The sequence below is a fragment of the Coloeus monedula genome (genome assembly GCF_965178545.1).
Source record: "Coloeus monedula genome assembly, chromosome: 2".
Lineage (NCBI taxonomy): Eukaryota > Metazoa > Chordata > Aves > Passeriformes > Corvidae > Coloeus > Coloeus monedula.
This window is the reverse complement of record NC_138782.1, coordinates 33,337,529-33,363,563: the sequence shown is the minus strand read 5'-3', so window position 1 is coordinate 33,363,563 and position 26,035 is coordinate 33,337,529. Positions and strand designations below refer to the sequence as shown.

The window sequence follows — 26,035 nt, the reverse complement described above, 5'->3', positions numbered from 1 at the left end:
AGTGTTGCTCATGGATGTCAAAGTTTACCTCATAGATTGAGGTGGGAGGGCAGATAATATTCCCATAAATCTACTTTTGGCTTAGAGTCCTGTTGGTAATTCTTGGTGGTGCTGCAAACGAAATGTTCTGTTGTCATTACTCAATTCAGAACAGAAGCATTTCAAGCTCAATAAGCAAACTTTCACCCCATTCACAGGTCAGGGCAGCTCCACTTGCATATTTCTAAATGGTTTGTCTCTGGTGCACTAAAACCCACAAGACACCAAGGGTATTTTTCTTCCCTAGAGGGCTTCTGTAGGAGCTGTGTAGGAGTGAGATTCAACCGGTCCTTTTGTTTTTGTGTCTTTGTCACTGCAGGTCTCCGCACTGTGAAGTCCAGTCATACTATTTTTGTTACCATCCATTAAGTCTTCTGCCATCTCCTTGTTCTTCTTGTTGCATTGACAGAAGTCACTGGAGCTCTCTAGAAGGTTGATGCAAAATTTGATAACCAGTGCTAGCCAGGCCATCCCAAAGAGGATCCACAGAGAGATTACATTCTTGTACCAGCCTGGATAGGTGCGATCTGGGTTCATCCCTACAACAGAATCACCCAAAACATTTCTACATTGGATCAAGAGTGCCTCAAAGAAGACATTACACATAAAGCAAAGACAGTTGAAATATCACTTAATACTAGTGATTTCTATATAAAACACAAGTATGCCATCTACTTAGCATGTAAACAGGTGCTGTAAGTATGTTTCACATGTCAGCATCTGCCTAGTACTCCTTAGGAATTGCAAATATTACCATAAGAAAGAAAACTAAATCCCAAATTACATCGATGTCAAAGTGAAATTTTCACATTCAAGTACACAGTTTAATTTCTCTACTTAGCACCACAATTTTGTATTAGCATGTAACAGGGGTCCCTGCAGGCAGAGAGGTAAGCAGGTTTTACGTATCAGTGTATGCATCTTGTTAAACCAGATGTAAGTGTGTGAGAGAGTCTCAGAGTGGGAGAAAAGAGGCCTGAGTAGTCCTAAATCCTTCAAGAACAACCAAACCTTGGAAGACAGATTGAAATTATCACTGGCCTTCTTGGCCACAAAGGCACTCTGTAGGATCATGGACAGCTTGGTGCCCATCAGGACTGCCAGGTCCTTTTCTGCAGAGCTGCTTTCCAGCAGGTCAGTTATTCCTCCCAGCTCTGTATCATACTAGTGGGGAAAAAAGTGTGATGGTCACTTGAACCTTAGTTTTGAGACATAAGCCACACACAGGATTGTAAGGCAAAATTGTTTAGCCTCTACATACCACAGCTGACATATTCAATTACTGCCATACCGAACCTAGCGTATCTATGGCAGTATTCCAGTTACAAAGGTACTACACAGGTGAAGGCACACCTGGAAGAGGAAGGAATGCCAAATGCATTACCAGAAACTGAGAGAAGTACAGCTACTGTAACACAGAGATCAGCAACATATGTAAAACCAGTATAGGAAAATGCTGAGCTGACCCAGCTTTTGTTAAGTTCCATCTGGCTACTCCAAGCTAACTTTATGCCAGCTTATTTCCATATGCCTACACAAGCTCTAATCGTAACTTTGATGTGTTACAGATAAGTCCTGAAGTAACTGCCACTACATTGACTAGCAAGTTGATAGCAAGTGCTATGAAGAAAATAGCAAAACCATAATAGGATGTTTCAGTCTTTCTGTCTCTCAGGAATTCAAGGGTGCATGTGTTTCTACAATCAATTTGTTTTTAACGAGAAAGTCTTTATCAAAAAGGTGTGTCCTGTGTTTCAGCAAATGCAATGGGTGGGGATCCAATCCCATTTCCTCTGGCAAAGAGTTTTGGCATCCAAAACTAGGTAGTGCCTGCTGCCTGACAGTCTACACCTAAGTGACTTAGGCTGCCTTTTAGAAAGCAGTTATCTAGGGTTTTGACAGAAGAAACAGTCCCTGTCTGTTAATGATGATGCAGTGGCATCTGCTTAAAACTAACGGCTGCTGATGCACTGGAGTGTGATAATGCCCCCAGCAACTACAGTGATTAAACCATTGCACTCCTGCCTGGTGGTGTGGTCATTCAAGGGACAGGCCACTTCAACGCCACTCACTGACTGGGAAACAATGTCTTTGTTCTTCCACAGGTAGCATTGCTATGGCAGAAATCATGTCTTCTCCAACCTGTCAAATGCCCACCACAACATACTGATCATCACATCTGGGGATTGCTACTGGTGCCGAACTGCCACGTGGGGAGCTTTGTATGTCATGGATTTGGCTATGCTGTTCAGGAGGTGAAAGCAATGAAATGTGAACTACTCACCTATCACATAGTCTCCAAACCCTATAGTGCTGAGGGTAATGAAGGAATAGTAGAAGCCTTCTTCATAAGACCAGCCTTCTTTGTCAGAGAATAACAAGGAAGGTAGCAGGAGGAACAGTAACAAGCCAGTTACCAGTGCACAGGTCTTCATCAGGAAGGAAGTTTTATTCTAGTAAAACAGGAGGGGGAAAGAAAAGATTGTCATAAGACACATAGCAAGGAAAGTCCAGCTTGGTTACCAGTTGAAGATGATGAGGGACTCCACAAAAACATACAAACATTCATTGAATTCCACTATAATAAATGGTGTGTTTGTCCCAGACGTGTGTGTTGGTTTTAGTTGGGATGGTTATTTTCTTCAGAGTGGTTAGTAGGGAGTTGTGCTTTAAATTTGTGTTGAAAACAGTGTTGATAATACAGAGGTGTTTTATTGTTGCTGAGCAGTGCCTGCACAGTGTCAAGGCCTTTTCTGCTTCTCACCCTACCCCACCAGTGAGTAGGCTGGCGGTACACAGGAATTTGGCAGGGGACACAGCCAGGACAGCTGGGCCCAAGTGACCAAAGGGGTATTCCATGCCATATGGCATCATGCTCAGCATATAGAGCTGGGGGAAGAGGTATGTTCACAATGATGGTGTTTGTCTTCCCAAGTAAGTATTATGCATGATGGAGCCCTACTTCCCTGGGAATGGCTGAACACCTGCCTGCTGACAGAAAGTAGTGAACAAATTCCTTGTTGTTTTGCTTGCATGCACAGCTTTTGCTTTACTTATTAAACCGCCTTCACCTCAGCCCATGAATTTTTTACTCTTCTGATTCTCTTCCCCATCCCACTGGGAAGGGGTGAGTAGCTACATGGTGCTTAGATGCCAGCCAAGGTTAAACACTGACACCCAGTTAACACAAATTGGGCATCACGTTTGTAAGTCTTAAATTCATGCCAGTTTAAAGCCTATTCCACAAATGTTCCCATGTAACTTACACATGCAATTCTAACTATAACTGATGATAAACAGACCAGATAGTCTAGGACTGTGCATAGCTCACATGCTTTATCACTTCTGTTGCTCTAGGGGAAGTCATTCATCACATAATTTCCCTCAATTAATAAACAACCTTATCTGACACCTCATAGGGCTGCCATAAACTAAATTTATTTGCTTCCAGTTATTCCTGAGTATTACTGCCTTTTTGGTCAAATAGTCAGCCAGGCTGTCCTTATTAGTCATAGGATCTCAAATACCAATGTCCTCAGTCTTTTATTTCCTTGAGATATACCTGTCCACACCGCTTACCTGCCAGTGAAACACTTCCTCTAGGCGACAAGCACAGTGCTGAACCCCAAGCAGCATCAGCTGCCCAATTTCGTTCAGGAGTACAAGGTTCAAGGGGATCCCAAAAAGTGCAAACACAATGCAGAAGATTCGACCAACCACAGTGCTGGGGCTCAAGTTCCCATAGCCTAGACAGGAGAGGAATGAAGCATTAACTCTAAACTATTCTCTGCTTGCTCTCTCCCCCTGGAGGGGTGAGCCTCCATCGTCTACAGAAGTTAGGAGAGAAGGTCACTGCCCCAAAAGGACCTTTGTTATAAATAACTGTAAGTTACATCCATTGTTTGTCATATTCTATTGTGGGCTGGAAAATAACATTTCTTTCCCTGCCAATTTTGCTTAGTTCCTTTTCCATTTACCAGTGAATTTCCTCTCCCCTATCCACTGCCCTGGCTGGGATCTGACGTAAATGCAAACCTTCCGTTTAGTTCAATTTTTGTAAGCATTGTTGGCATGGGGTTTGCTGGTAAATGATCATGCATGGCTGTCAGATGGCCTCTGAATCACAACAGTGTTTTAATTATAACAACCACCATCTTCTACCTTTGTCCCACAGGACTAGTGAACTTAACACTGCATCCTTGCTTATACTTTTTTGCACCACAAGTACCAAATATGTCTTAAATTATCAAAATTATTGCCCAGAGTCAATATACCTGGAGAACTTATATTTAACCTGTGTAAAGTACATCAATTTCAGACCCAAAGAAAAATAAAGTGTTTTAAGTTTTGCCTCCTTCTTCTAGTCATGGGAAGTGGTCTAATAAAAGGTCCTGCTCTGCAAGCACAGCCTTTCTTGTATCCTCAGATCATTCTGGCTTCAAAATCACTTGTCTTTGTTGCCCACACCTTCTTTTTAAAATGTCCTGTAAAATTTGCAGACTTGCACTTGTAATTTCCAGTGTTTTATGCCACAAGAAAGTCAGATTTAACTAGGGTGTACTTCACAGGATGCTTTAAGAGATAGAAGTAGCAGCACACCACAAGCATTAAAACAGTTCCTTAGCCAGTCAGAGATCTACGGCCTTAACTACAATCCAAAATCACCTCGGTTCATTAGAGATTGGTGTATGTCCACATAAGAGGTTATCTTTTCACCGCAAGTAAGCAAAGTTTATCTTTTCACCACAAATAATGCTATCCCCTCCCAGCGCCACCCAACCATCGGCACAGCAAGCACGGAGGCTCTTCCCCTACGGCTGCCTTTCTCAGCTACTGGGTGCTGTAGCCTCAGGGCAAGCGAGCAGTGCCCAGCAGGGAGAGGCCCCAGGGCTGGGCTCTGTATCCCAGATAAGTGAGAGTGCAAACATCTGTGGTTAACTCCAGAGTCCTGTTCCTTCACTAACCTCTGTCACATGCCAGCTGCAATAAGCCACTGACCAGCAGCGTAGAAATGAGTGCAACTATGAGCTGGGGCTATCTACACGTTCTGTGCCAAGTTTTTGCTAACAAAAATATCTCACCACAGACAACTCTGCTGTTAACTGCACGGGTGCACCGGCAACCTACACCCAGGAAAAAAAAAGTCCGGGGGCAAACTATTCCTAAGTATGAACCCCCAAAACCTCCAAATTTTATGATAGGGAGAACATCCCCTCCAATAATAATATACCTCCAAAGGAGCCCCAGGAGCCTGTCCCTGGGAAGAGGGGAGCACCTCCAGAAAGAATGGCATGCTGTTATGTAACTAGATGTTTTGAAATACAGTGAAACAAAAGGGACTAAATTAAGACTTCATTCCAGTGCTACTTTTTTGTGAGCAGCTTTTCAATGTTAATGCACTTTTCCCAATGATCGCTGATTTCTGCCAGCTTTCACCATTTTTAGACTAAAAAGTGTGGTAAATGAGACATGTAGGCAAGTACACCTGGTAGATGACCCCTTCTAAGTGAATTATTGAGAGATGTGTCTGGTGTGATGCATTTCACACTGGCTGTGACATTTCAGTGAACTAGTTCCAATTTTTCTTTTATGGGATTAGGGTGTTTTGTGGCCTAACCTGGCCCAGCAGATAGTGCTGGGGGGCATTTACTGTAGGGCTGGAGGCTGAGTCGCATACATTTATGGCTAGTTATTCCCATGGTTGTTTTCCCTCAAACCTTCCCCTTTCCTGTATCTAGTTTCAAAAGACTGTGTAATGTCTTGGGCAGCTCTTTTTACCACAGCTAAGTTTCTCTGCAGGAAAACATAAGTGAAGAAAGGCCCATGATCTCAGGTCACTGTGTGAAGCACAGCAGCCTTCAGAATTGTGGTGATGCCACACAGTGCTGACTGGAGAGCACCTAAAGTTAACCTGCATGTTAGAAATTATTTAGAGTGAAAAACGGAACGATGTAGGGAGGTCTAATGTGCACAGTAAACCCAGCCCTTCAGACACCAGATCTGCTTTGCATTCAATTTCTCTGGCTCCCTTTTCCCTTAGACTCAGCAGCTTGAGATAATTTTCTGAAGACTTGGTACACAGTTGATGTACATATGCCAAAAAGCCATGCCCCACCAGCTTTTTATACAGGATACAAAGTATAAGCAAACAGCACAGGAGACTTTAGATTATGCAAAATGGCCAGAAATTTACTCCTGGCTGGTTACATCCACTTGTCTTTGCACTAGACAAAGAGATGCCAACCTAATTGTATATAAACCTCAATTGTTACAAAACTCAAGCAGGAATGAGAAAACAGGACTTTCCCTCTTCAGTATTAACTGGTGTCTTATATCATCATGGGCTATATATTAGAAGATTTGAACCAGATTCAGAAATGAAAACTACACTGCCATGTGTGTCACATCCCTCATGAGCCTGCTGCTGGGATGTCACCTGGCACATACCTGAGCAAAGCAACACTGAGGAATGATGACTAGAAAACTGCAGAGACATCAAAGTATGTTTCCACTGAAGCAGCTGGATTAAGGGCATGTATAGCTCCTCTCATTATGAAATAAGGCGTAATGGAAGTTAAGCTTCTTTAGAGGAAACAAAACAAGAGTGGTTTTATTTCTAAATGTTCATAACCATGTGCTTTAACTCATGTGCTTCTGTTACACACATTAAGTAATTCAGGATTTTTTTTTCATGCTTTCCCATTCCTGTCCATAAAGGATTCAGAAGCCCTGTAGACTTGTTAAGAAGATGAAATTTATTAGCAAAACATCTTTTAATTCACAGGACAACACTTGCAGTGCCCTCAGTTAACTGAGGCAGCTGCAAATTCCTGCTACCCACAATAAGAGGTTTGTTTCATTCCTTTTCTCACTGCCCAGATATAAAAGAGTATTTTCATCAAAAAGTGCTTAGAACAAAAAGCATCTATCATAGGCTGAAAAACATCTGAAAATTTACCTAAAAATTTCATCTGCAGAAAAAAACCCCAGAGTTAGCATTAAACCAAATCTCCCCAAAAATGCGTGTGAATGCTAAAACCACTGATAAAGCTACTGGTTAGAAAAGCAATTCTTGTTTTTTCAAATAGTTTCTCCTACCTGAAAGTATACAAGCCATCACTTTCTACAGAAATAGTCTAATCCCAAATTTACAGATTGCTCTTGTTGACACTATTTTGCTTTATAACCTGGCATCCATCTAAGCCTGTGGGCCAGGTGTCCACTGTGCAGTTCACTGAGGGGTGTCAATGCCAGAATTACTTTATTTTGCATTACACATTTAAATACTCAGATAAAAACTTTTCCGCTTGGCAGTTGGGGTGATGTTCAGCGAGCCACATTCCTGTCCTCCCAGGCACTGGAAGAAGTTAAACCCTTAAACTATCCAGCTCCTCCCACCACCAGCTCCTCCTCCAACACTCTTCAGGAAATCTAAACTTGTCTTTCCTTTGTGATCTTTACAAGTGATCCGGATGCTTTAATACAGAAATTAAAGGGTTTTTTAATGAAAAATTCAAATGTTTCATTGAGGAAAAAAAAAAAAAAGAAAATTCACTTTAGATTGAAAAAATGTCTTTGGGGTTTTTCCACTTTGAATTGCACAAACACACCTACTGAACACTCACACAGCCTTATGGTAATGTTTGTCTGGTTCCTGAAAACATGAGCATGGTCCCAGCTTAGGTGGAAGGTGACCCTGACAAAGCCCTCATTAACCTGCTCTGACCTCATAGCTGATGGCTTTAAGCAGACAGTTGCACCAGAGATCTCCTGAGGTACCAGGAAGCCTGAATTACCCATGATCTTACAAGCATTAGGATTTTCAGAGATCATTTGGTACCACCTACATTCACCTGAAGATCAGCAAGTCAGGGGTTCCTCTCCTTCCTCATACTTTGAATGTCTCCATAAACTACATAACTACATAAAACAGATTAACCTGCTTGGCTTCTCAAGCTTTTTGTGACATTTCTCATTATACCCACCAAGTCTGCCCTAAGTTCAAGAACACTTACCAGCTGGACACAGCTAAGGACACCTGACATGGGAAGTCACAGTTATTTCCAGTACACCCATCCAGGGGGGATGCTACAGGCTCCCAAATGTAGAGACAGAAACAGGACACAATGCCACAATGCTTGCATTGACTTCTCAGTTTTATGATTAGAATAAACCAAAAAATTTGAAGAATTAGATTTTAAAAGCTAGCATTTGCAGAATCTCAGGAATGGTGTCTTATATGGGGAAGCTCATTGGAACCCCGGCAGGTTGAAGCAGGGCAGAATTATTAACACTTTTAGCCCTATGAAGTTCCAGGTGACAGTAAAATTTGGTTGCACACTCCTTCAGCGAGTGAAAAAAATGCTTCAGAGTAGCACTGCAGTCTTTTATTTGTGCTGTGTGTACACTGGAAGCTGTATAGTGGGCCTAGTCTCAGCTGGGTGAGATGGCATGCAGTCAGGAAAGCAGACCACATTTCCAGTACTCAGGAGATAGCTTAGAGAATGCTGCTGTGAGTGGCTATCCCCACATCCACCTCTCACGGAATATTGTGCCACATCCTACTTGGCCAAGCCTGTAGAGCAGCTCTTCCAGCTGTCTCGGGGCAGGGAAAAGATCAATACATTAATAGTGGCGGCTTTTCAGCAGAGAACTCCCCTACACAAGAGGTTCTGGGGTTCACAGAGGATTCAATTAAAGTGGTCCCAAGCTGTTATTCCAGATTTTAACTGGTTTGAGCCATCAAGTTAGTTTAACTGAATTCCCCAATGGACTGTCAGCCAGCAATGGGCAGAAACCTGGCCATTTCTCAGGAGCTCCACCAGACACTGGGCAGCACTACAGAGGGTCCAAGTCTTCACAAAACTCTTGCTGGCCCAAAGCTTTACCGTACCAGGATTTCACAGCCCTGAAATTGCTACTGCTTTTTTCCCCCCTGCACTGGAATCCTCTCTGGCAACTACTCAGTGTCTGTAACAGCGTGTTAATACCATCTCTCACTGAATAGCCTGATCCACATCTCTTTTGTTATCTCCCAGTCCTTTGGGGTATTCCTTTTAGGAGATATGTACTGTGCTAACCAGAGAAGGAAAGAACAGGAAGAAGGTATTTCCCTTCTTTTCTTCATGGTGAGATGGTTTACTTGTCCCTTTTTATATTTAAAAAAGAGCCCTTGAAATTCATACAACTGAATTCTGGTGGCTTTGCCACCAGAAAAAGGTCATACAGCACTAGGCAATGGCATCCATCCACCCAGTATTAAGTGGGACGTTCAGGCTAGAGTGGACAATATTCCTCCTACTCTCAGGCTTGCATAGGCGAGTCAGCCTCATCACTGACTATGGAAAGAGCCTTTCCCTAGTACCTTTTCTGAAATTACACCACCCTGTGGTCGTTTGGCTTTAGGAACTTCCATTTTGTGCCCCATTCTGAACTTGCTTTGACCTGTTAGTCCAAACTAAGTAGGAGGAGAGTAAACACAGAAAGGACAGACTTTGTGTCGGCAAGGGATAAAGAAGTCTGAGAGATAAAATCAGCAGCAAATTAGCTTCTCCTTCCCTAATCATGTTTAGTACTACAGCTCTACAGGAACTTTGAAGATGACCCTTCAAGGCATTGGAGAAAGGGTTCTTCTGGAAAAATCTGCAGAAAATGAGATAACATATAAAATCTGCCATGATATGATATGACAAAGCCAGCAAGGAAGAAAGCACAGAAGCATAACAGTGGGGAGAAGGAATCAGCAGGCAGACAGGGCTGTCCATCCCAAAAGTTACAAATGTAGTTCCATTCAAATGATGAGATTGGCCGAAAACTACATAGGCTTTGGGCACTTCTTTAAACACGAGATTTTAGTTCATACCTATCTGTTCTTTAAACCTTTGGGACTGAGGTACCAACTACGTCCAGCCTGCAAGTTAGAACTCGCTTGTTTTTAAGCAAAGTTCACATGCTGCTTTTAATCATTAGTAGGGAAAATAGATGAGGCTCTCATTTATATGGAAGAAGGACACCATGCAGAAGATGCTGCAACAGGAGACATGGGGATTTAAAGCTTGTCACTGGAGAAAGAAGCTAATGCTGCTCAGTTGGTGTTAATGGGGAAAGAAGTTAACATCCCCTCCTGTACCCTGGTGAGAAATGTTCTGGTAAGGACTTGAGTAATGGACAAAGCCTTCTGAGGGGAGTTAAAGCACCTAAAGTAGAATACAGAAGCTGGCAGACCAGAAAGAGCATCTCAAAGGCAAGTGATGAAGGTAAAAGTGATAGTGGCTTTGGCAGTGCTGTTTGAGAAGACTAAGGGAAGGAGTCACAAAGATGTTTTATCGCATAAGAGGCCAGCAAGGCATGAATAGCGTTAATCACAAAGAAAAAATGTGGAAGAGAAACAGCCCAAAGGACTTGCAGCAGCTGGAACACATGGAATAGAGGCCACTCAGATTCTTCAAAATCTTTATATAGTAGCCCTAAATTCCTGAGAATCTCTCCTCTCCATTATCATCTTAACTCTACCCTTCCTGAACTCATTTGCCAGAATGCCTTGGATTTTAACTCCCATAGGCTAATCTTGTGCAGCTGAACTTGCTTTCATTGGTTCCATAATCACAGCCTGAGATAAACTCTTCCTTGCCATGTAAGAACACTAAAACCTCTACAAATCCTCAAGAAGCCTTCTCAATTGTCATTTATCTCATTGCCATACCTTATATATGAAGTTTCCTATTGTGACTCACCCCTTTAAACTTCACTGAATTCTTTGGAAAGGAGCTTGTCTCTTTACTTGACATCATCAATTATCCTTCCCAGTCACGCTGTGGTATCCTCAGTGAGGCTGAACCCCTCACTATCTCAAGAATTTGCATAAAGAGAGATTATGATACAGACTCTGGGTGAGGCTCTGTGAAACCATTTGTAGTTTTCTACAACACACTGTTATTGAAAGAGTGTTATGACACTAATCTGTATGCAACTAACAATTTAACTTGAAAAAGCAAAATGAAGGGTCCAGTTGTCTGCAGCTCTCTGCATAGAAATACCTTGTATGGCATTCTCAAATCCACAATTGAAAAATCATGAACAAGTCCATATAGTCATAGCATCAGCTTTAAAATTACAAGATGAAGAGCTGCAATACTGGGCTCTTTTCAATTTTCAATTGCCTCTGCTATCAGCTTGGCTGTGTCATGCCCCGTCCTGTCTTCCTCCCCTGCAGCCATCAGGGTGAGGAGTTTACTTAAAAAAAGAGGGGAGTGGGGGGCTGGGGGAGGGAGAGTAGCCTAGCAGCTACTCTTAGTAGAAGAGCAGAAATGGTTAGTCTAGATCTCTGCCAACATCACAAGATTCTCTTATATTTTAACATGATAAATTTGATTCTTCCTGAGTATCACTAATTTAAACTGGCTATGGTGAAACAGTCACTCTGATGGCTTAGAAACTCATCAGGATTCACTACTGCGGCAAGCAAAACATCTCTGAGCAGATGGTGCTTTCTACCAAAGGCGGGAAGGAACTGGCCAGGCTCTGCTGGAAACCCACAGCCTGTGTAACCCTGTCTGATGAGCCTCCACTGCCATCATCTGGTATAACCCTCGCCTAGCAGTGCAACTGAAACACACAAAGTGTGGTCCTAACCAGGCCAATGCATGTGCAAAAGAGCAGGACAGAAAGATGTACTGAGTCACAGGAAGATGACACACCACCACTCACTTGTCTCCACCCCCACAAAAAACCCACAAACCCTGTCTTTCGTTGAACTCATGCTTGGGGGCTTAGTGTTCTGGAACCAGAGTATCTTCAGTAACAATCAGAAGTCAAAAGAGGGTTTTCATTTGGGTACAAAAAGGAAAATTCTTGATTTAAAAATATACTTAAAATTGAAGAGAGCTGACAAGTCAAGAAACCCATGAGGGATTTTTGATACTTAACAATCATGTCTCCACATACTCTCCCCTCCATGCTTTTTTTTTTTAAACACTAGGTCACACCACAAGAAAAAGACATAAGGGCAAGTTATTAATGGTTTTGGGGGCAGGGGACATAAACTGACAATAATTAATAGCATCTGCCTTAAGTAGCTCTGTACCTAGTACATTTGTTTGTTTCCATTTCCTCTCCCCCTACTTATTTCCATCATTTCTTTGTGACTTTGCATTACCCCATTTGCTGAAACCCGAGTCAACTGAATTGTAATGTTTATCTAGCTATTTAACTTTCACTTGAACAAGCAGGTCCTCATCTAATACAGGCAGTAATAAGGAGGAAAAATTCATAAATTTAGTCTCTGAAGACACAATAGCCAGAATTAAGAATTTTCCAAAATCATTCTTGTCCTTGTGACAGGCAAAGCTCATTTCAATGCACAATTCACCTCAGACCTCTCAGAGCGCACACGGCTTGAGAAAGTCCAGGCAGTGCAGCACCATTAAGTTCAGGCCCCAGAAGCTGCATAACTTAGTAAGAATATGTCCTGAGCTAATTATCCCTGTGTCTAATCAGGTAGAGATCATTACTGTGCGGGCACTGACACAGCATTCCTAGGGCTAGGTTCATGGGTGCTTCCCTACTTGCCTACTGCAAGCTTCAGGGAACTACATAGTGCTGGAGCAGCATCTGAGTGCAGGTCCTCATTCCCACTTTTCCTACCTATGAGGTGGTCCCATAAGCAGGGAACTCTTACCAATGGTTGTTATTGCAGAGATGGAGAAGAAGAAAGACCCACTGTAGTCCCACTTGCCCAGGCTAGTGGTGTTTCCCTGGAGGGTTATGCCACTCTTGTAGGCTTGGATGATGCCCTGCAAAGAGACAATAACATGAGATCCCACAAACCCCTTTAAGGCAAGTCACTTGACTGGCATTTCCACTTCTGGCTGGTAAAATACCAAACTACAACCACTTCTGATTCTGTTGTTTCCCTTTTAGGAGAGGAGACCTTGTGCCATAGAGACCAAAGGGCTGCAAGGTCAGAAAAGCCAAAATCCAGCATATTGCTTCTAAGAAAAGGGCATCTACAGTAATAAATGAAAGTTGCATGTGCACATGGTAGATTATAGAGATAAATGTGGAAGGGATTGGAGGGTAAGAGCTAGCTAGAGAAGGCCTAGACAGACAGTAATTAAGACTGCCTTATGACATATTCATTATGAAAATGAAATGTTTCCAGATGGGCTATTCCAATGGCAGCAGTCCCACGGCAGCAAATAGACATGCATATCTAAATGATGTAAATGATACAGATCCCTTTCAGGGGATCCCCCTGGGGAGGAATGCATCTGGTGTGTTATAGGAGACTGAGACTACTCAGGTTGGCCAAAATGACCCCACATCAGGACTACAAGTGTGAATGAATGGACCAGATTAGCATTATGCCCAATTCTGTTCAATCCTCCTGGGAAAGACCTAGAAATCACTAGCTGAAGTGTGCAGAGTTATGCCAAAATAAGACATCAGATGTCTTAAAAGTGCCCATGTCTGACTATGCCTTCCCATGCCAACAAAATTAATGACTGTTGTGTCCAAAACAACATTATTCACAGCATGTACACAAAACATTTCACACTGACACTTCCCCTGACAGTTGATTATCCTTGGATGGAAAAGTGTAGCCAAGAATACATAAAATTCATCATCTCTGGAAAAGACATGCAGATACTAAATAATACTGTCCCTATTCTAACAAAGGCTGCTAATAAAGCTTTTCACCACTGATAAAAGGAATCACACTCAGATTTTCATCAGTTGGTGGTTTTACAAATATGTTGCAGTTTATACATCCACCGAACAAACTGGCACGTCAAACCTGCAAAGCAAGGAAGTTTTTTCCCATTTTACTGATGTTATGTGCTCTACATAATTTATATGATTTATATAATATTATACAAGGCTGTGAATTAAAAACTGTTTCCAGGGTCCCAAGCAGCAGCTTAACTACAAGGATCATTATCTCTTTTCTCTACAGCTACTAATTCTCACACTAAGACCAAGGAGCAGCTCGGAGATCAACACATTCTTCTAATCAATAAACACTGTTTGATAGTGCATTTGCAGAAATATCTTGATTTACTCATAACGGAAGGCAACTTAAACCCTTCAGGGCCACATTATAATCTATTAAATTCTACATTATGAGACAGAGCAGAGAGTCCATGCTCTGAGAAGGGCTAAGGACCACATTATGTTGTACTGCATTTTGCTTCCTTCTGTGAATTGTCGATGTAACGTGAGTGGGCAACTCAAAAAACAAATTTGTATATAGCAATAGTGACACAAAAGAACCAAGCCCTGCTTCCCTTCCCCATGCAGCTACCCCTGGAAAAAAAAAAAAAAAAAAAAAAAAAAAAAGAGAGAGAGAGAAAAGGTTGTCTCAGGAAGCCCCCAGCAATATTTGTTTTGAACAGTTGCGTGTAATTCCCCCACCCATTGCTCTTCTCCCAGGTCTGGTGTCTGCACTGAGGTTTGTCAGGTTGCATGGGGTGCAGGCTGACAACACTTGACCTTAGGTTTAAGAAGTGTAAGAAACTGCAGACAATGGCCTAGACAGGAATCAGTTTGCATGAACATAAAATAACTCCCAAAGTAAGTTAAATGGCAAGAGACACTGGAAATTTATACAGATGACCTATTTTTTTTCTCTCCAGAAACTAGTAGTTAAAATTGAAATAAAAAAGCATTTTATTTTCCTCAAAATTTCCTTCTGTAAACTGTGATCTCTGCAGTCCTAAGTAGTTAGTCTTGAATAAATATATAGCTGCTGGAACAGCAACAGTCCAGTTCTCAGATTAATTTATTATCAGCTGGATCAGAGACACTTGAAAAACTTAAACATGAAGCATGTTTGTTGTCCATTCTCCTGCCTGATGTCCTGCTGATACAAGCTCAGCAGTTGACAATATCACACACAACATCATGTTTTAAAAGTCAGAAACACTTAAGAACCAGAGAGGATTGCAAGAACCTGTGGCTGAACTGGCCCAAGAAAATGGAAAAATCTTCATGCAGAAAAGGGAAACAAAGAGCCTGCAAAAAACATTATGTGAACAAGCAGCAGTAGCCAAGCCTTTTAATGTTTAATTTCACATCTTCGTACCACTTCTGTTCTGCCTGGTTTAGAAGCAAAAGGCTGAGAAGTTGTGAGAACCCACACCAGCTTTGCAGTGACTTGCAACAACGCAGCATCCCAGGGTCACTGTTAACTTGCCCCAAGTGGTGATGCTCCTGCCAGGAAGCACAGGATGTGTCTTGAGGCTCTGCAGACAGGCCAGAATACTTGCCCTAGATGGCATGGTGACCTGCACTGCTGTTAGGGGGAAGGAAGTACCACGTAACCATCACTCACTGGCAAAGAGCGAGCCCTGAGCCAGCTGTTTTCTGTTTCTGGTACAGAGGCACTTGCTGTGCTTGCCGTAGGCTCCAAGACCCTTCAGCAATAAGCCTCTAGCATTTCTTTGTTAAATTGTGTTATCAAACACCCAGCTAACATCATTAACCATTAGGCCCACCCACCTGTCGAAGCCAGCCCAATGGGGACCACTGAATATTCATGCAAATCAAAGCCACTTGAATAAATGAACACTCCCAGAAGAAACAGTCAGTTCATTACAGACAGGAAGAAAGAGCTACTGATGTCACCCTTAAAAGGGAAGATTCACAGTGGGTGGAAATAAGAGTACAGGCTTTTGTTTTTTCTAAAGTAAAAAATGTTTTATTATACTATCTAAAATCAACCTTTGACATAGCAACAATGATGACAGAAAATTAAAGATTGACTCTCCTGAGAATGGTAGAACTAATGGAGCTTGCCTTCCTGCAGATGTGCCCATGGAGGCAGATTCATGAAAGAGAAATCTATAGATAGCTATTAATGCACAGAAATTACTTCTGGCACAGGAAGTCATTGGATTGCAAAGTCCTGAAGGCTGAGCAAGCATTCAGGGAGATATCAGTGAATACTCTCCTTAATTTACTATGTTCCTTTAGACTTTTGCTTTTGGTCTTTCTCATAGAAAAATTAAAAATGGTTTATAATTTAAGAGAGCACAGGAAAAAACCCAGCTGATAAACACTCTAGCAGAACAGCTGAATTCTCCCTGCTTTTTCCATTGAAGAGGTGTTGATACGTCTCTGCTACTGATTTTCAAATAAACTTCAAGTACATTTTAGCCTGTGGATTCATGGTGTACTCAAGAGTACAGTGAATCACACATGTTGCATCGTAAATGCTTATTCTCCTTAGCCAGCCTTTTTGAGAACCAGAAACTTAGTTTTACTTTATGATTATTTGAGGTGAAATCCCAGGGGTTTTCCTTTTTCTCTTAATTAGACTAGTGATTTATACAGTGTCTGCCTCAAAACCTAATGCATTGAAAGGCACAAGTAGAAGCAGTGTCTTAAATCCAGTGTTCAAAAGCAGTTATCTGCCTGGTCTAAGACCCCTCAATACCACCAACTGCTCAAACCAAATAAATACGGAACTTGCAGAGCTTGGGCTTGGTATTTTGGGAACTTTAAAGGTCATGTGGAACTTAAAGAGCAGAAAGGAAACAGGTGGGTGCTAAAATAATCAGAAAGAAACAGAATGCAGTGGTTCTTTGGTTTCTACTGACAGACAAGCTGTATACCATAAAACCACAGTTTCACTTCTCTGTACTTATTTCCCCCTCTCTAAAGAGATAATTTACAGTTCACAGTGACTACTACATCTTTAGCTGACAATACTTACACAATTTTAAACTATAGATAATAGTTTCATGGGAATTATTGTAACTCCTATAGGATTTATAAATTGAGATTTTAAATTCTTAGACCTTCACAGGTCAATGAAGCCTCATTTGCAGGCTGCCACATTTTCTCATCAAGTAGGCTATTCTGGTTTTTGACCAAGTAGGCTCTGCATGGTGCTACTTAATACTGCCATGGCTGGTGATTAGAACACCAGCATGATTTCCTCTATTTAAAATGTAGATACTTGTCCTGTTACCTTTGTGATAAAAACATGCCTCAGAATAGTCAAACTTGGCTTCCAGCTCCACCTTTCTCAAGTATAAGCTCTGAAGTTTCAGTTAGGAATGTCATAAGCTAATGCTTGCAAATGCATGCTTTGTTAGATTATATCCCAGTACAAAAGCCTGGTTTGTGCATATTTCTGCAAGGAATTCCCTCCTTGAATTCAAGCTAAGCAGTAACCCTGTGAGGAAGCTGCAGATTTCTGCTGACTCCCTTATCGCACTTATTTTAGGATGGCAATACCTCATTCTTTCCTTGTCATTTATTAGCAATTGCTGGTTCTTTCTGCAGCAACATCCAAACACAGCATTATCAGAGTTTCCTTATTTGAGTCAAAAAAAAAAAAAAAAAAAAAAAAAAAAATTAAATCACTCTTACAGCCTGAATTTTAACCCTTCACAGCTCTGGGGCTAGACTTCCACAGATGACTGATGACAAGTGACTAATCAGTACTGGAGTTTTTCCACTCTACACAGCTTTGCAGCAATAAATCCAATGTAGTTACAGTTATACCAGCAAAAATTAAACCATACACTTTGAATTACACTCAAAAGATCTCTTCTGTTCATACTGTCTAGCTAAAAAATCCAACCCCAAACCAAAAAAAACCAAATCACAAAAACCTACCCCCAACACCTACAGTTTGGTTCCCACTTGACATTTGAGTATTACATCTTCCTCCCCAAAAAATGTAGGTTTATTCTTTTCTATTTGCTGCAGAGCCACTCTATCCTTCAGCCATACCCATAAGTCTCATTTACCATGTTTGCTGTGTTATCAGCTCTGGGCAACTCCCAGCTTTCTCAGCTTACACACTTCCTCTCTTCCATGATTACCATTTCATGTGGGCCCCTCCACCACCAGACTGCAGCTGCAGTACAGCTTCTGATCACCAAGTACTGCGAAAGGAAGGACGATTATTTAATCTGACCTCCTTAACACCAACTAAAAATCTATCACTTCTGCACTGAGACACAACACCATGTGACTAGGATACAGCCTTCAAAAGACCAGCAGTAAAGAATAAATGAATGTGTATATGTAAACTGAGGCACTATGTTCCTCACAATCTCTTTCTTTGGAACACTATGCTTCTCTTTCCTCCCATAATCTTTACAGTAAAAAATAAGCTTTATATAAATAATTAAACAGACTGATTCTAATCTGCCTGCTCTCCCCAAAATGAGCAAGTTAAGCAAAAACGACGAAAGCAAATCCCCAAAAGATTATGACCCTACCAAGTATATCCATAAGAATTCCTGACTTTTTTTTTCCTGGAGGAAACCCTCAGGGAAAGAGTCATACAAATGACCTTTTTATAAACTATGGCTCCTGTCACTGCTGTTGTCCCTTGCTTCTGAACTGTGGCATTCTGGCCAGAGGTCACGGTAATCTTGAGATACCTTTAAAGGCAAAAGCAGTATTTACTAAGTGTATTTGAAAGCAGTTCTCAAGGAAGGCAAAAAAATGTGCAAGTGGACAGGTGTAAGAAACTTTATTCCCAAATTTAGTTGAAGTTTATGTATTCTTATACAAAAATCAACTTTTCCAGGGCATACACGTCCTCCTGAAAATGGCTTACCTCATTTCAGACACTTTTCCTTGCCTTTGCAACATATCAAGGAGGGAAAGAAGGTGTTCAAAAGGCACCAAGCTACCATTTAGATTAATGAGAAAACAAGGCACAAACTTTGTGCACTGGAAATTTTGTCCCATGTTGGCATATAAACATTCATTTATGCCTCACAGAATACCAGCTGTAAATCAGAAGAAAATGGTTAACCCTGACCTTGGTCTCAGATTGCAAGGACAAAAGTCAATTAATTCCCAAAAAATTGACAAATAGATTATTAATCACACCTTTCCCAGCTATGAGCTCTGATCCCTTTGCCTGGAGTGGAAACTTACCTTAATTCTGCCTGAAAGCATAACTGGCACCCTCCCCCCCCAAAAACAAACCCCAAAAAACCAAAACACTCAGCTGAATTATTTTGAATTCATGGTCTGGGTGTTTTTTTTAACTTTACACCACTTGAATAACCTGAAAGCTGATCAAGCAACTGCTCCCCTGTCTCCCCAGCAATGTTTGCTAATGTAATTGGCACCAGTTCCTCAAAACCAAAGAAACCCTGATAGCAAAAGCACTTTTACTTCACGGCTGGGTCTCCACTACAGTTTCTAGAATTCATCTGGACTTACACACCAACAGGAAAGGAGTAAAAGATGTAGTCTAGTACAGTAATGTACCAATGCTACCCTAAGCCACTAGTACTTTTTCTGAAAATTAAGCTTTTATATCAAGGAAGAATCTGTGGCATGATTCATGAGACAAAGTGTTGCTGAATTCCAGTCACTTCCCAAACCCCAATGAGAACAGTAACTCGACAGCTGGGCTGCAAAAGAAGCAGGCAGGGCCTGTTGAAAGAAGCTGCCTGTATAATCTACAGAACACAGCAAGGTTGCATTGTATTATCCTTGTAAAACAGAGATTTCTTTCCCTAGTTGTTTTTCTTTTAATTGCATTAAAAAAGATCAAGTATGAAAAACAAGTACATACAAAAATAACCCACATCTTCAACAACTGATAAGAACCATAATTACCATTTCTCTTTTTAGAGGGCACCCCCAGTCTTTAGCTATTCACTGCTAGTTGTGGGTTTCAAACCCTCCTGGTAGGAATAGGTTATTGAGACACTCACCAGTCAATGCCAACTGGCTACACTCCCTTGTTACTTCCCACCAAGCCTGACCAGCTGTAACGGGGAATTTGGTAATATCAAAAGGACACATCTCTTTAGGCAGAGGTATAATATAGTAGGCTGCTGTGCCTTTCCTTGCCTCTCTCTTTTTGAACACAGGTACTAGACACCACATTTACCAGAACACCAAGGGGTGAGTCAACTAACCACAAAGAGGTCATCAGTAGGTTTTCTCGCCACCTTTCAGGAAGAGTAACAATGTAGTGCCAGCTTACTGCCTTACAGAGTAATGATTTTACCTTCCACAACTTCTGTCAAACGTATGCTAGATGATGGTATTATTAGCACAGAATACACATTCTTGGTAAGGTACCCACAGCTATTTAATCAACAGGTCTGGAGAATGATGAACTGGCTGTAACTTAAGCAAAGTAGCACATTTTGATAGGCATGATGCTGGAAAGAAAAATTACAGGGCATCAACCCTATTACATCTGTGACAAGCTAATTTGACTAAATCAGGTTCTATAAAGACATTACAGCTCCACAGTACCAAGAGCCATTGCTGTTCCTTAAAGACCCTCACTGCTGGAAAGCATTCTCTGATGCTCACCCCTTACTGTTGCATCATCTGAGTGCAAGATTATTTTAGTAAACTGTGTTTGCAGGGTTTTATTTCCTGACAGCTGCCACAATTCTCTGCTGGTTCAATGTCGGTACAAGCCAAGGTATTGATGAGGACCTTTCAGTCATGTGGGATCTCACTGCTCTTGTAAACATCTACTCAAACTCTTTGTGTACCTCTAGCTGTTGACTCTGGAGATAACAGTATCTAGATCCACCTGCAGCCATTTAGTTTATAACCTGCCCTTTAGCATTAGGTCCTTTTCACTACACCTTAAATCTTTCTAGGCCAAAAAAAAAAAAAAATTACCTCAGCTTTCATTTTCTTTCATTTTCTCATTTTATGAATGCAACTGTGTTTAAACAGCATTATATAGCTAATAGGAGAAATATAGTAGAAAACCAATAGAACAATGTAATAAATATAGGAAACATCTGTACTATGGAAATACGTATATAACAACAAAAGGTTTCTATCAAAAAAAGGAAGGATAGCATGAAAAGAATGCCATGGTAATAGGGTAACACACAAAAAATGCTGTTCCAAGCTTTGCCCTACAGCCAATAATCTGATTAAAGAGACACTGGTGAGTACAGCAGCTGAGTGCCCGTAACCATTGAAAAGCATGCAGGAAAAGAAGCAAGTTTGGAGGACAGCTTGGCTGGACCAGAGCTGTATATATGCTCACACTATGCAATAAATCTGAGGCGCTTATGCACTAGAAGTGCATCACACTGAAGCATGTCTAGGAGCCCCCAACCCCAAAAGGTCAGAGCGGGTCTCAGCTCTAAGGAACATGACTGTACAAAAGGTGTCCTCTTTGTGTGCAGCCTCACTTTCTGGACACTTCCAGAATCTAGAACCAACATAATTTTTGCCTGGACAGAAACTCTTAGATATTTTTCTCCCCAGCTGAGTCCAGCTACTTTTCTTCATTGTATTCAGAGTATATCACCTGCAATCTGTCTTATCATTGCATCTGCTGCCATCTTCTGCAAGTCTTGTCACTGAGAACTTCCTTTGATGTCACCTCACACCCAGTAGTTCCAGCATGTGAAGACCACCACCATAATTGTAATAAAAGGCCAGATACTGCCCTCTTTGCATGTTGCCTAGTGGCTCATGAGGATGGCCTGCTCCCAGTCTTGTTCCTGGCGAGCATGTGTTCGTGTCAGACTGTATACAACGGCAGAAAAATAGCCTGGGGCTAGATGGGTCAACGAAGAGAACTCCCATGTTGCTTGAGTAAATGTCACTGGATGCACTGTAGAGAGACTTGTGGCCACAGTGCCTCCGCTGTGCCCCGCGTGCCTATAAACACAAGACCATGCATTGTTTATTCGCTTACATGTAAAGCATTTGCACGTGCTACCTTCAACTACTTGGGAAACGTGCAACTGTTCACACAGGGGAAGAGCCAGCCAATCCTTCCAGGCAAGAGACCCCCACCAAAATCCAGCTATAGGAAGCAGGGACCCACCACCACAGATGTCACACACTTCCTAACACACTCTCCTCCACTGCTCTGTTTCTGCTGCCAGTCTGCTATTTTCAGCTCCTCCTGTCCTCTCCTTTGTTAACTAGAAAATGACTTCTTCCTTGGAAAAGACCCGAGCCACAGAAATTGCTCCTACAGCACAGTTCACTTGCTTTGCTTCCCTCCTGCCATCCTCACCCCGTGCTCTCCTGCTAGCTCCTCAAAGCTGTAGCTCTCTGTTGCTCTCCATCTGCGCAAGGGCTGGAACAGTGGATTTGCACTCCCAGCTGGTAACTAGGAACTAAGCGATAAACAGGTTGTAAAATTACGTTTCTACATTGCTTAGCAAACTAGGATTTTACTTCATATTGGCCCCTGTACACTTAAAATAAACACAGGATTATCTGAAATGAAAGAGCTGTAAGAAAACAATGAGGAATTGCCAGTAATGTCATGCCAATCAAAATTCACACAGTGCTTTACGTTTTCACAAACACTCTTTATATGTCTTTCTTAATTAGCAAATAATCACCTGTGTATCTAGAATACAAGTTTCTTATCTGAAGAGAGCCAGTGATGACATTGCCTGATTATGTGCAATGTGCTGCAATAACAATTCACTGCACAGAAAAACATTTCTTTTTGAGCACACCTAGAGCATGCCAGTGATTGCTGCACAGGAAATTTGAATCTAAAGAGTGTAGGAAAGGATCAGTTCTGTGGATTTTTTAGGATTTATTTTTCAGTGTTAAGGTTATTCGAAATAACACACAAAGTCATTCAAACTCAGAGTATGTTTTCTCAGATCACGAGGGCACACACAAATACTCCATAAGATGAAACAAAGCTGATTTGTAACTTTCCCATCAAGGGCTAGCTCAGTCACAATTAAGTACTCACACCGCATATTGTGATAGCCTCTGGTCTAAAGGGATTTCAGTGGCTGCCCTATTCCCCTGTTCCAAGGGGGAAGGGTATCAAGAATGAGTACAGGCCACGCTGCAGTAAAACAAACTGTCAGTATGACATTTTTACCTATTTAGTTGTGATTATCTTCTCTCCACTACTAGCACCTTGTTACCATCCTTCATCAAATCCTCCTGCCCTTGTAACCTCTGGGCAAGTGCCATGCCAAGTGCTCACTACACAACGGGCCAGTGCTGAACGGAGCTTGGCTAAGACACAGCTTTATGAAATGCTAGACTAGTCTTTGCTATACTTCTCACATCTCTCTATTTAAATTCCACAGCTAGCACAGCACACACCATAAATAATAAAAGTGGTTACTACGGTAGCTTACAAAAGTCCAAATTTATAGCACATGATCACTGTACTACTGACTGCCAACAGAGGATATACCATCCAGAAAGTAAAGGGATGAGAGTGTGACATAGTCACACTCAGCATAATTTTGTCTGCCAGAGCCTTGCTGAAACACCTGACATGATTATTGTGTTTGGTGGTTTATGTATTCTTCTCTCTGCTGGGAAAAAAAAAAAAAAAAAAAAAAAAAAAAGGAAATATATATCCAAGTCGCTTTCAGATTCTTTAAACTGCAGTGATGGTTTCAGTCACCATCATACACTGTTTTAACAAACAAAAACCCACCAAAACAAAACAAAAAAACCAGCCCCAGGTTTTCTTTGTGTTTGGCAACATCTGTTTGAGGGAGGCTGACCAAAGCAAGGAGTACATACTCAACTACCAGCACCTACGGAAATCAAAGGGTTTGGGTAAAGTACTCAAGACACTGTGATAACCTGTTTTTTTTCTTTTTCAGGCAAAAAGTGAGCAAAGAGAGACCCATTTATGTCACTTTGCTCATATCTGTATCTAAAAAGACAACCATCTGTACTTTAGTAAGACTGCTTCTGTTGTTGCTTTGCGTTTTGCAACCATCCTGTAAATATATTCAGAAGCATTTTCAAGGATAACTTAAGAGACCCAAGGACTTTCCCTTTAAACAACAAGCAGAACATGGAAAAAAGTTTGACACTAGTACAAACACCAATTAAATTTACCACGACAAAGCCTTCCCATTAGGATTTACCACTCGCAAGACGTCACAGACTATAACTCATGCTTCGTAAGTGCAAGAGCAAACCTAAACCACCTGTAATTAACCGCAGGTAATTGTCACGTAAGCGGACACCGCCGCCGCCTGCCTTCGGTCAGGACGGCGGTACTTCAAAACCCGCGAACGCCACAGCTCAAGGGACGGCAGCGGAGAACGAAAGCATCTCGCTGTGAGCGGGGAGCACAGGCGGCCGCAGCCCGGGCCGCCCGCGGGCAGGGAGCGACGCGACCGAGGCGGCTGCCCGCAGAGAGCTTCTCCCACGCCGTGGGCGGCTTCTTCGGGCAGGATGATGTGTACGCATACACTAATACAGGGAAAAAGTTTTGAGGTTTTTGTCGGCTTTTTTTAAAGTTACTCTCGGGCTGGAGGCGCGGTTGTTGCCGCTCCCGCCCCACTCTCGCCCCCCGGGCCGGAGGCAGCGCCCGCCCCGCAGCCCCAGCGGGGCTGAACTCCGCTCCGCCGCCGCGCCCGGGCTCACCTCGATGAGCCGCTGCAGGGCGGGCCCCTGCAGGCAGGTGTGGTTGGCCAGCAGCTCCCAGTGCTCCCGGAGGAGTTGCTGGGCCGCCTGCACCTCGGCCGGCCGCTCCAGCGCCTGCAGCACGGCGGCGCCCAGCCCCACATAGCCCACGTAGGCCACAAGCAGCACCGGCACCCCCCAGCGCCGCCGCCGCCGCTGCTGCCGCGCCGCCACCATCGGCCCCGCTGCCGCCCGCCGCCCCCGGCGCTGAAGAAGCGGCTCGGCCGGGGGCGGGAGCGGGGCGGCCCGCGGGAGGCGGGCAGCGCCCGGCCCCCAGCACCTCCCCCGGCCTGCCCCTTCCCACTCTCCGCGGCGTGGAGGGGAGCCCGGAGCCGGGCTCTGCCGGGAAAGGGTGGTGGTCCAGCCGCTCGTCCCGCAGCAGCCCACCCCACCCCGCCACCCTCGTCCTTCTCATGCGCCGCTCCACTTCCCACGTGTCTGTCCCGAAGCGTGAGGTTGCCCCAGGGCTCCCCGCTCCGCGCCACTTGTGCCTGAGCAGGAGCCAGCACCGAGTCACATTCGCCCGTCCGAGGGATGCTACCCAGTCCCTCTCCCGACAGAGCAGAGCCAAGTGCTTCCCTCCCTAGCTAGCACTACTTAGAGAGCAGTACACTAGCGTCCCACATAAATCTGCGTTCCTCTTTCGCGCAACTGCTAAACCAATGCAAAAGGCAGCAAACAGGTGTTAGTAACTAACAAATCTTTGATAGGAACAAGTGAAAAGGTAGCAGCTTTTTCAGAGCCTTTTTATAGTTCGTGGTTTACCTGTGAAACGTAGCACTACTTTCTTCATATAGGTAGTTCCTGAGACTTTTCTGATTGTTTTCTTGTATAAGACTGCATCCAATATTCCCTTCTGTTCTCTCACCAATAGATAATCAAATTGCTTTAGGTGTGTAAGAACCTTTCAATTTATCTATTTTGTTACATAATATGAGATAAAGGGGAATAAACCCAGTAAATTTCTGCACAGGATGACTTTATATGCTGTTAGAGAGTAATGTCTTCTCACACTACCTTGTGATTATTTTTGCTAGGGGGGTGTACATAGTATTACAAGTAAGGCAGCCTCTAAACATGTACTGCCACACTGGAACTGTTCTGGTAATGTGCTAGTTCATGGTTTTCTGGGATGTGCTTTAAACTGACTAGTATAAACACATGGTTTCACTGGCAAGATGCAAAAATTAATATGCAAAGGCTAGACCAATTCCAGTGTAAAGATATCGTATGGAGTGCAGTCTTAGAAAAAAAAAAATTATGCTGCTTTTTGCTCAGTCTTAATTCTTAATTTCAGGGTGTTCAATACTCAATGACATTTAAAGAAAAAAATGGAATGATATAGATATATATAAAGAAAACCTTCTATAAAAATATACATGAGTAAGAAAAAATGCAAAGATAATAAAAAGTATTTATATACTCATTGCCTCTTTCATTGAGGATCAGAAAATAGACACATCTGAGCTACATTTTGACATTTTAGCTGCATTTAAACCCAGATAGTTTATACAAAGAGCTCTGAGTATAACTGTGATGAAACACTATGGACTAAACATATAGTATTTAATGTTTATACTAAAGATATATAAAATTAATTACA

At 42.4% G+C, this 26,035-nt stretch overlaps 1 protein-coding gene across 1 annotated transcript; it reads right to left on the bottom strand.

The window, feature by feature from the left end:
• Positions 1-282: 282 nt before the first annotated feature.
• LOC309586124 (potassium channel subfamily K member 17-like) lies at positions 283-24,609 on the bottom strand (the record flags this gene model as incomplete). Its single annotated transcript, XM_082302692.1, has 5 exons — positions 283-578; positions 2,324-2,492; positions 3,619-3,785; positions 12,716-12,830; positions 24,394-24,609. 5 exons carry the CDS (start codon positions 24,607-24,609, stop codon positions 283-285), a joined length of 963 nt encoding a protein of 320 aa, XP_082158818.1.
• Between the last annotated feature and the right edge of the window lie 1,426 nt (positions 24,610-26,035).